Raw genomic sequence first — 11,787 nt, forward strand, 5'->3', positions numbered from 1 at the left:
GCACATACTGAAAACAAATCTTGCGCAAGATCTTATCCTAACTTCGAAATCACGCTTGTTTTTGCATGTGGGTGTATTTCGATCATTCTCTCTTCAGCCATTTAAAATTAGCCTGGCTTACGGTGCCAATTATTTATACATGGCACGCGAGAAACCAGAGAATAGTATTTCTATGCTATATACTCGTATCTCCAGGGCGCAACGGGAACTTATCGTCCATTGATACTGCACGCGAGTTTCGCTCATTCGCGTGTCGTTAGCGGCAGTTAAATAATCGAAGTGGATTATCGTATAGGACCTGCAGGTCGAGCTAAACATGGCAGAGTTACTGAATTGGCGGTAGATAAATATATTTCGGAGCAGGATAGTTTCTATTTTTCGCGTAATCTTTTTAATGATTCTTTTGCAATTTAACAGTGTTAAAAAACGAATTTTTTACATGTTTATTATATTTCGTCTAATGATTCGGTATTTACAGTGCGAAGTCGTCTATGTCGCCATCTATGTCGCCAATGATCAATGAAGAGGGAAGAAAAATCATTTTTACACCTTGAACAGCAAGGCATCAGGTATTCTTTTTTATCGAGCAAAATAAAATGATGTAAATTAAATTTTTAATACATCTTTACGTTGTTTTCTTGACATAAATTACAACTTTATACGTTAAGATAATATTATAAACTTTAAAAAGTGTTAAGGACTAAGTTATTAATTATTTACGATTACCAATGTTTGAATGAATTTATCTATCAATCTAAGATTTAATTTTTTTCGGAGCAAAATTAACTGTTACATGAGGTTTGGTAGAAAAATATTGATTGCCGGTAAAGTAGATCGCATCTAATACTTTTAAAAAATATGCATGAAGAAACTTTTTAAACAATTTTTTATTGATATTATTAAATCTTTGTAATAATTAATAAATCTGGTTGTATTTGATAAGTAAGAAAATATTAAATTACACGAATATAAAATAATAAAAATAATGCATCTTACAAAAATGGGGATTAAGGTTTCAAATAAGTAGATCTTGCTTTTGGTCACAAAGATTCCGATTTATTCTTAGGATTTATAATAAAGATTTACGCCGTACAAATCGCAGCCTTCATGATGGAAATTGAGATGGTTTACTGGAATAAAAAAAGGTGTTTTGCCAAATTTCAAAAATGTCATGGATGATAAAAAATTTTGAAAACAAATAACCGCAACCATGAGTATGTAAAAAATATATAACATGAAGAAATGTAATGATACATTGATTAAAACATGCTTAGAGTAAAAGTTACCTTTGAAAATGATGAAATGAAATATGTACGATTGGAGCACATAAATTATATAAAGCCATGATGAAAATGTTTACAATAAAAAAAAAAAAAAAAAACATAAATGCAAAGATTTAGCATATGAATGACAATGATATATTGAATTAGCAAGCATAAATAAAGCTCTTGTTCACCAATTATAAAATAATCCCATCACCAAATTATAATTACAAAGTGTTTAATTTTAAAGAAAACTGAGATCATGAATTTAAAAAAAAATATCTTCCAATAAAGAAAAATTTAAGAAACTATTCTAATGAATTAAAAGATTATTCGACTAAAGTTGCAGCTAAGCCACGTATAAAAGACATGCTGACGACGAGAATATACAAGTACAGATGTGTGACCATCCATTGTTGAAAGTTGAAGAATAAAGGTTGATAGTATGTGTCTACTTCCTCCCCTAGAATATTGACATAGAAGCATAATACCTTGCAAGCATGCAAAATAATATGGGCAGATCTCTACTAGTTCAGTTAATAAAAATGTTCAACATTTAGAAAAGTGTTTTTCATAACATAAATATTTTAAATTTGCAAAAGCACAACTTAATAATAAGAGATAAACAAAACTGTGATTAATTTACCATACTTAAGTGACACTTATTACATCATTAAAAAAAGTCAAGAATAAACTTTGATGAGTTACTTCAAAATTATATATCTCAAAATAGTTTCAAAAATACATAAACCACTTAGATATTTGCCCATGCACATTAAAAATGTTTTGTAAATTAATTTTAGATATGTACACCCATTTCGTTAAGCCAATTAGAATTTTGAATTGAAAGAATATAGAATAGTTTGATTTATTAATCATGCGTATACTGTTGCCAAAAAGCCAAATGATAATTTTGATAAATATTTCAATAACCACCACCAATAACCAATTATAGTAAATAATGAAACGAAAACACCATTATTGGAATAAGATAGTTGAAATTAAAAATTTTTAAAACAACAACATAGATTATTCCAATTTGATTTTTCAGAAATGACTATCAGTAATGCAACAATATTTACCTTTTTAGCTGCTGCTCCTACTTTGCTCTTCTTTGTTCCCCTAACTTTCTTCATCCTGTTCTTCCTTTCCTTCCTCTGCTTCCTGGTCTGCTTCTGTCTCTCGTACAGTCCATGTCGCTGTAACCTGTGCTTGGGTTCGAATTTCTTGGCGAAATCCAAGGTATCGTACACAAGAGCAAAGCCAGTTGACTTGCCACCACCGAAATTCGTTTGGAAACCAAAGACGAAGACGACGTCCGGGGTTACTTTGTACATTTTCGCGAGCTTCTCACGAATTTCTGTTTTCCTCACAGATGGCTTGCCTGGGTGGAGGACATCGACGACCTGCAAAACAACACATAACTATTGTAAAAAACGGCGCTTTCGACGGAAAATAAACGAAAAAATGTAAAAACTTACCATCTGTTTTCGACACAACAATCTGTTGGTCATAAATTTGCGAGTGCGGATGGTGGCTTCCGTCTACAATAAAATTCATAACAAAAAGTTGTAGGTTATGTGCATACATTGTTTAGGTTATATCGTTAGTAACCACGATTTTTTGAATTCGCAGTCGAGACGTCACTTGCAAAGATCGCAAAAACGAGTGACCTTCGATTTCACGCTGATTTACAGCCACTGTTAAACAATAAACTACATTTTTCTGCAAGTTGCACACTTGGGTTCACCATCGAAGTCACTCATTATAATCGTTGTTTTTTCACAAAAGTACCGAGCCAGAGGGAAATATATTATTTAAACTTGCAAAATCTGGCTTTAAGGATCATTTTGGCGACAAGTGCGGCTCCGTTCTCGCTGCGATTCATGATTATTTAACGGATTGCGATTACATACCATCTTGCTGTCTGATCGTGTACCCCGAAAAAGACTTTAGCAGGAAGCAAACGGCATGGTGTGTGCGCGCAGATGGCCGGAACTCAACAGTTTCGAGACCACAGCGCCACTTTCTCGCGGGCTCTTTTGAATTTTTTTATTCACCGTATCGTAACTAAATTGATTTATTGTAATGCTATTTACGATGCAATAAATTTTATAATCTGTTAATAAATTATAACGTTGAAATAATTATGTGGCTAACAGGTAAAAAATAGCAAAAAAATGGTCAGATTTCCAATATGTAAAATTGGAGCAAACGAGATGGGGAAAAACAAAACCGAATTGCCGAATCAGTCGGTATAAAGCTGGGGTATGAATTTCATTTAATTTTTTAAAAAACAACAATCTTACATTAAAACGCCTTTCAACTACTTATCATTTGAAATTAAGATTATGAACTTAATTTTTATGATTGCGACTTTCGGATGCTAATGTTTTTTTATAATTGATTGTTCACCGTGCAAATCTTGGGGCATGTACAAATAAATTGCATTTTGCCTAAAAAATTTTTATTGGCGTCCCCTCTCGTCCCATTGGCCAGAGACACGACGAGTGGGAGGGATTAAACCCTCCTTGCGTGGGCTGCACTGACCGTCAGCCGACTCGCCCACACTCCAGCCCGGCATATAACCTCAATCCAGGCTGACCGTCAGACAACCAGTCCACGCGTGGGAGAATCGTCCCGATCTCCATTGCCGCCGCTCGCTCGCGCTCGCTCGACAACAGTATATAACTTCTGAATCTACGAAATGCTGCTATATAATAGGATAGACTCCGCGATCGGCGCCACCTGGACGGCCGACCCGCGAGCTAAAATCTCGCTCGCGCCGCGACCCGACTCGGCTCGACGGACGAGTGCAGCAGCAGCGCAGCTCTGCAGCGGCAGCAGAAGCACGGAGCAGCGAGTCAGCAGACCAAGCAAACAGCTATAGCAGCGCTGCGGCCCGTTGGTGTGTGTCGTCCAAGGAAGGAAAATGGCGTCGTCTTTGGGCGCCGCCAAGCTGCCCCCAGCCTCGGCCCCTGTCAGCCCAGCCAAACGGCGGAGGCTCGAGCGCGACGACGAGGAGCCGCTCGAGCCCGGAGCTGGGCCCAGCAGCTTCAGGCCGTCCAGCCCCGAGGCCAAAGGTAAATATACGCGAAATATGGCTGAGCCGCGACGCAGCCAACATGGCCGCTCCAAGGGGGCGTCCGGGCTCGGCTACTGCGTCTTGGCCGTTTGCGCCTAGAGGAGCATCGCCGCCATGACACTCGCGGAAGATCGTCCGGACTTTGCGGGATTTCGAGGATGGATTCGTCCAGCCTGTCTGTCGACTTTTTCAGCTGGAACGGAGTGGAAAATTTTCGCGGCGACGAAATTCGGGCAATTACGCGCTTCTTCGCCAGCTGGAGGGGCAGAACGGACGAGCCAATTTTTCGGGCGGGAATATAACGGGAAAGCGCCCATTGACAGTAGGAGGCGCAAAGGATGGCCGCCGCCGCCGCCGCCGCCGCTACGGCTCACAGATGGCACACGGGACGGATTGCGCGTACCTATATGCACTAGCTATGCACTGCGCGATCGAAAACAAAAATGTCAGGCTTGTTTTGTTGGGATGCGCGCGCGCGAGCGGCGCTCAGCTGTCTGCTCCGAATTCGATTTTGGAGTATTTATTTGCTGCTCCGAATTTCTATTACGTTTTTCAAGCGATGGAAAATTTTTTACTCGGGGGTATAGAGCCTGATGAGATGACTCCGCCATGCCGTGTTTACGACACGTCCGATGATCACGATCATTTCGGAGCGGGGAATTTTTTACTCACAGTGGAAAATTTTTGCAGCTGTCCCGAACGACAACGATGGCCTCGCCGAGCTGAGCGATGGGGTTAAGTCGGCATCCACGTCGTCCGACGGTACCAACTCGTCGACTACGCCGACCCGAACCGATTCCATGAGCGACGATACTGGATTTCCGTAAGTTGGTTTTTTGTTAACTATCTGAAAATTAGAGTGGTGATAAGGAAGATGTGATAAACGGACCAACTACGGTTATTGCAGACTTGACACCGCAGATGAGAAGGATGAAGTCTCTTCGACAGTTTCTAATCTCTCTGACATTACTGGAATTTCAATATTGTCCGATGACGGTGAAGGCGCTATGGAGTGGAGAAATGCCTCTACCTGGGTTGAGAAGCAGATCCAGAAGGGTACCAACCCCAGAGATGTGCTCAAAGTTCTGTTTTCTGATCCATCCGAGATCCCTGAACGAGTGGACGATGTCATTCTGTGGCAGGTTTGTAGATCATTCGCTGGTTCGATTTTTTTTAGCTGAGCAGAAGTTCTGAATGTTTGAATCTTTGCAGATTGTTATCAACATGATGTCGGAGCCACCAAAGAGGCAAAAACTCACTCATGTAAATACAATGTCAGATGTGGTGGAGTTGATCAAGAACAGCAAAAACATCATTGTTCTCACCGGAGCTGGCGTGAGTGTCAGCTGTGGTATTCCCGACTTCAGAAGCAGAGATGGCATTTACTCCAGATTAGCTCAGGATTTCCCTGACTTACCGGATCCACAAGCTATGTTTGACATCAATTATTTCTCTCAAGATCCAAGACCGTTCTTCAAATTTGCGCGGGAAATTTACCCTGGACAGTTCAAGCCCAGTCCTTGTCATCAATTCATAAAAATGTTGGAAAAGCAGAAGAAGCTTTTGAGAAATTACTCACAAAACATCGACACCTTAGAGAGAGTGGCAGGAATCAACAATTTGATAGAGTGTCATGGTAAGTTTGAACTAATAATATTATTTGAGGGAGTATTTTATTTTTCTAGCATATAAATACTCACCGTTTTCGACGTTTTAGGTTCATTTGCGACGGCATCTTGCACTAAGTGTAAATACCAAGTTAAATCCGATGATGTGAAGGCAGAAATATTCGCTCAAACGATTCCCATGTGTCCAAAGTGTCAGGAGCAGTCGTTACCATCCATAACAGATCCAACTTCCAGCGACAACTATAGAGGTATTTAACGCTTCATAACAACAACTTTGAAGGAATTAACTTAAGTAAATGACGCATATTATAAAAAACTGATAATTCCTTTCAGATATCGTGGCACAAGGAGTTATGAAACCTGATATAGTATTCTTTGGGGAAGGCCTTCCAGATGCTTTCCATGATGCAATGGCTAGTGATAAAGATGTTTGCGATCTTTTGATTGTTATTGGTTCTTCACTGAAAGTTCGACCTGTAGCATTGATCCCTTCGTCAATTCCTTCACACGTTCCACAAATTTTAATCAACCGAGAATCGTTACAACATTTGGAGTTCGACGTTGAACTTTTAGGAGACGGTGACGTTGTGATTAATCAACTTTGTCATATGTAAGTAAACATTTACTAAAAATTTTTTTTTCGTTATACTCAAGTTCACAGGAATTAACACTTCAATTTCCGAACTGTTTTTTAGGTTGGATGGCAGTTTCAAAGAAGTATGCTGGCGGGACACCGTGCTACAAGAGGCTCAAAAACTTCTACCGCCTGAATTCCCATTAAGTGATGCATGGGACCAAAGTCAAGATACTTTAACAAACCAACATTTTTCACAAGATAGTGCACAGGTGGATCAAGATAATTTCTTAGTACAGTCCACTACGTCCAAAAGAACGCTACGAGTATTTGAGCAAGATGAGCAGGATGAAAGCGCTACGTTAGACGACCGACCATGGAAAAAAATAAAAAGTGATACTGATTTAAAGGAGTTACTTAATGATGAACCTATCTCTTCAATGACATGCTCGAAATTCTACTCAAGTCTTGAAGAGTACTATGAGAAAAAGAACCATACTGACGAAGATATGTTAAAGAACCCAAGTTGCGAAAGCGACAACGAAAGTGTATCCGAAAAAACTGGGAGCTCTGAAAGTCAAAAAGTCAATGATGAGCAAGAGGACAAAAAGCCACTCGATGACAGGCCATGGAATAAAGAGGAAAGCAAAAGGAGTAATGACGAGTCTAGTGAATACACAGAGGATAGTAAAATTACGGAAAGCGAATGCGTAAACGTAAGGAGTTTATCATTCCACTCAGAATACACAGAACATACCGTCAAAAACTTAACCTTTATTGAGGAAACTCACGACAGACATTTAACCAGTTTAAGTTATACAAACAGTCCAAAGTCTCTAGGTTCTCCTCGAAAAAGCATAACATTAAGTTCGGGCGAAAGTCCAACAACGTCGTATGAATCTTCAAGAGCAACAGAAGAAATTTATATTTCTGAAGATTGCCATGTCGTTCCGAGAATCGACTGTTTGAGAGATGACTCGGCCTCAGAAGGAAATTTGGATGCCTCTAAGACTTCGGACAAATTGGAGCTGAAACCACGACATGCTTCGATAGATTCGGTCATGGATTCCGCTTTGGGAGACAGTTGTAGTAGCTCTGATTGTCAAAAAGGCAAACATGATATAGATAGCAACGACGAAAGTAAAAGATTTGATAAACTGGACCATTCGTCTTGGCAACCCATTGACAGAGAAAGTCTTGCTTCTCGACTGCCAGGTGAGAATTAATTTTGTAGCTTGCTAAAATTATAATTTGATAAAAGAATAATGCATTTAATCAAACAACATTGTGACTTACAGAAAATACTTACTATCAAATGAAGCCAGGAAAATACATTTTCCCGGGTGCAGAAGTTTACACGAATTTTCCGTGGAACGAGGGAGTGCTTCAAATTGGTGGATTAAGATCAGCATTAACTGCAAGCCAACTTAGTGATCACTGACAAGAGCAAGATATACTTGAACAGGAGTAATTAGGAAGAGATACAAAGGTAATTGAATGATTGCTAATTGAACAACTGCGCAATATGTTCAAAACAATAACTAAAGTCTGATTTTCCTGTTTGTCTGTAGAAAATGGTCTAGGAGAAGCATGCTGATGCTAGTATGGAAAAGACTGAGGCCAAAGGGATAAGCATATTTTCAGTCGCAGTGCAAAACAATGAAATTCGTAAGAATTTCGTCCGCTCCGGAAGAACCGTTGTTAGGTGATTATGTACGCGACTGTTGAGTCATAACTCAAAGTGCGGTGCATTTAAAAAAATCTTTTATTGTTGAAAAGTAGATGATAAAACTTATTCGAGAAATCAACTATTAGAAGCAAGAAAAGCTTAGGTAGATTTTCTTAATGGATAAAGTATCTCTTTCGAAGCTATAGAACAAAATCGTTCTGAAAAGTTAAATTATTTGATTCACAAAGCAAAATTTAGGGTGTTAGTTGTGATAGTTTAAGGAGCTCTCACGAGCCCTTGAATGCTGCATCCGCATCGATCAAAGTCGTTCAAGAGTATACTTTATAAAAGACGCAGGAATGCAATCTGATCTCTACTCTTTCAGATTCACGTTGATCGTTGCTTATTTATCTGTGAATGCCTTGTAAATATAGAGCCGCAAGTTGAGCATTCAATTAATTGAATTCGTACATAATTCGTATACATTATAGGCACTCTTCACACCGTTCTTTTGATTAAATTAACCATTGTATATACAAAAGTGCATACATCAACCCATTTCCGTAATCAACTTATTTACGTCCAGATGCGTATAAAATTAAGATCGTCTGATTCTATCTTTAAGCAGATGTAACTATACTTTTTATCTGTATGAAATGTATGAAAAGTGCATTAATTTTAACAGTTAGAGAAGTGCGCGCGTGAGTTTAGTCAGAATGTTCCTTTGCTCGGATTTTTCTGACGGTAGAGTCCTTATCTAAATAAAGGACATTAATTCGAGATTATTTCCAGTAGGGTACAGAAATGTATAAAATATTAGTTTTCAGACAGTGTTAAGACTAATTGAACGGGCGTTGCAGTGATAATCTCAGCGATTGATTCGAATCTGTAAAACAGTACTCGAGATTATCAAAGTAAACTCGGAGTGGTCTGCATTAGTTTGCTCCCTGAATGCTAGTTTTTTAACACTCCCAGACATGCAACTTCTCTGCCATCATTCGCAGAGGAAGTGTATGTAGCGGATAGTTTAATACTTATTTGAGCCACCATCGAATTGAATGAATCCATTGTATATGTACATTTCTTTATATTTATTTTTTTACCGCAAATGGAAAATTAACAAAAAGCAATAAGAGTCTTTATTGCGCTCCAGTGCAGTGATTCGAGTCATTTTTCGCATATCATCAAGTTATTTATATTTATTTTGTTGTTATAATGGTTCGATAAGTTGAACTTTCAGTTTTCATTGGAGCACGGGCGAATGTACAAAGCAATGTTGGATAGCTTCGCATTGCGCGTTATTTTTATATGAAAGAAAGAAATTGTAGAGTAGGCAGCGTAACAAAAAAGAAAAGTAAGCGCAACAATCTCTGACAAATGTTCGCCGACACGTTTTGCTCTATATCATCGTGTTTGATTGTCAAGCATCCTTTTGTAGACGTTCTTGCGGTTTTGTCGAAATTGTTGCTGTAGCTTGTACTTTCTAAGGAACAAAGAGGTTGTGTGCAAGTATATTAGCAAAGCATAAATTTATAAATATATAAATAAACAAATAACATGTATAATAGGTTTAGTATATTGAAGTAAAAGTGTAATGAAATTTCGGCGACTCGATGTAAGAGTCGCTGTCGCTCGACGTAAGAATGTTTTTAAAACAAAAATCGCAAATCTTTCGCCACAGCATGATATTAAAAATACAAATTAATATCATAGGTCTAGCGAGGATCGTAAGGTTTATGATTACCAAGTAACTTAGTATGAAGTCTTACAGTTTTGGTTCCTCGCGCTGAGTATATATATATAGCATTTTATATGACTAGACGAAAGATTCTGCTTTGTATAAATGGCTTTATTTATCATCACATCATTATCAAATGTATACACTTTTTTAAAGCTATTTTCTCTACGCATACTTTTTATTTATTAAAATCGATAAGCTCACAAGCGAAAGTTGGTTCACTCTCTCTCTCTTTCTCTCTCTCTCTCTCTCTCTCTCTCTCTCTCTCTCTATCTCTGTCTCGTTTTTACACTTTGACGCAATATCGTCGACGTATTCACCACTGCTATGATATTAATATTCATTCGCTGCATTGCGTCCTCTGTTTTTTGACTTGTTATAACCGATGGGATCGCGTGTGAATGTGCACCTGTATACGACCGAGAGAGAGAGAGAGAGAGAGAGAGAGAGAGAGAGAGAGAGAGAGAGAGAGAGAGAGAGAGAGAAAATATCTGCGAGTCCGAGAGAGGCGTTTGTCTAACACCTTCTAAAAATCGACAATCATACCAACTTTTTTCGACAGTACTGATTTTTCTTTTTCCTTTTTTTTCATTCTTTTGTATAGTTACGTCGTCGTGTAAATATTTATTATTTTTACTTATGTACACATAATAATTAATTATATATTTGTATAGCGAAATATAAAACTCCGGCTGAGCGACCTGAGCGTGAAAAGTCATCTCCATCACCTATATATTTCATCTTTATTTACACCCCATTCACTGCTTGCATAACGTTGAGTTTTCACAATCAGGCCGCCGAGCTGCAGTTAGGTGCAGATCCTCTGAATTTTTTATAATTTGTTATTTAATGTAATGAATGTTATGAAAATGTTTTCTTTATTATCCATGTTGTAAGAATATTCTGTTTCTTTGGTATTACTAACGTATAAGCATATACTATGTAAATTAAACATTTTTCTATAATAGAAAGCGTCTTTTCTTATTATTTCTAAACTTAAGGTTATACTCATAAATCCTCCGAGACCAATACCTTGCAGAATCACAACTGGTCTTTGATGCATATTCTCCATGCGCTCAGCATCGAGAAAATGAAACTTCGGTTCAACGAGTAATTTTGGATATTTTAACAAGAGCAGATTTATATGTATATATATATATATAGTTGAAATATTTTAATCGAAAAGTTACCTTGCGATTGCGCTTTCCCCCTATAAAAGCGTGCGCGCAATTGTGATGACAACTTTTGCTGAAGAGGAAAAATTAAGATGAAAAAATTGTAGCTCGTTATAAGTAGTCGATATCACAGTATAGTTAAGGAGTTCTCTCATATTAAAATTTAATGAAAGAAAACACATTAACGATGAAAAAAAGCGTCTTATAATGAGCTGCTGTAATAATCTTTGATAAACTAACGACTGATACGACGCGTGGTGTCTTTAATTGCTATCTGTCTTCCCTTTCGGACGACGAGCAATTGCAAGATAAAGAAAACCCGCTGTGATTTCGTAAAAATTTCACATTGACATAAGTACGGCATTCTGAAATCTGTAAACTTTCAAAAAAGCAATAAAGAAAATGTCTCTAATTACAAACAACTGAAGCGCCTTCGAATTTATTTTCTCTCAAGCTATATATATATATATATATATATATATATATATATATATATATATACATATATATAGTGTAGTAAACTTTCATTTCGCAACTTATGCGCCGATTTAGAAACCCAACACATTTAGTTTTTGATTTACAAATAGATCTCAAAGATTTACTCAACTTTGAAATTTTCCCGCGACGTGGTTACGCGAACGCGAAAAAGATAAGAT

General features: G+C 37.8%; 2 protein-coding genes and 1 long non-coding RNA gene across 4 annotated transcripts; 2 read left to right on the forward strand and 1 right to left on the reverse strand.

The window, feature by feature from the left end:
• Window positions 1-183: 183 nt before the first annotated feature.
• LOC116738517 lies at window positions 184-1,381 on the forward strand. The gene is made up of 2 exons (XR_004344640.1): window positions 184-339; window positions 479-1,381. It is a non-coding gene; the product is annotated as an uncharacterized LOC116738517 (long non-coding RNA).
• LOC100122507 (40S ribosomal protein S24) lies at window positions 1,035-4,081 on the reverse strand. 2 transcript variants are annotated; one of them, XM_003425817.5, is made up of 5 exons: window positions 3,678-4,081; window positions 3,179-3,332; window positions 2,744-2,806; window positions 2,345-2,668; window positions 1,035-1,130 (listed from the first exon to the last, which is right to left on the reverse strand). In XM_003425817.5, exons 2-5 carry the CDS (start codon window positions 3,179-3,181, stop codon window positions 1,128-1,130), a joined length of 393 nt encoding a protein of 130 aa, XP_003425865.1. In that variant the 5' UTR covers window positions 3,182-3,332; window positions 3,678-4,081; the 3' UTR covers window positions 1,035-1,127. The 2 variants fall into 2 exon arrangements, with proteins under 2 accessions (XP_003425865.1, XP_001607153.2); XM_001607103.6 differs by lacking the exon at window positions 3,678-4,081 and having other exon boundaries at window positions 1,035-1,725; window positions 3,179-3,536.
• On the forward strand, window positions 3,955-11,553 carry LOC100122518 (NAD-dependent protein deacetylase sirtuin-1). The gene is made up of 9 exons (XM_001606076.6): window positions 3,955-4,345; window positions 5,038-5,170; window positions 5,255-5,489; window positions 5,560-5,983; window positions 6,065-6,223; window positions 6,309-6,585; window positions 6,671-7,764; window positions 7,848-8,038; window positions 8,121-11,553. The coding sequence occupies exons 1-8, from the start codon at window positions 4,195-4,197 to the stop codon at window positions 7,988-7,990; spliced, it is 2,616 nt and encodes an 871-aa protein (XP_001606126.1). The 5' UTR covers window positions 3,955-4,194; the 3' UTR covers window positions 7,991-8,038; window positions 8,121-11,553.
• Window positions 11,554-11,787: the final 234 nt, after the last annotated feature.

This window comes from Nasonia vitripennis, chromosome 2 (assembly GCF_009193385.2).
Source record: "Nasonia vitripennis strain AsymCx chromosome 2, Nvit_psr_1.1, whole genome shotgun sequence".
In the NCBI taxonomy this organism is placed as follows: Eukaryota; Metazoa; Arthropoda; class Insecta; order Hymenoptera; family Pteromalidae; genus Nasonia; species Nasonia vitripennis.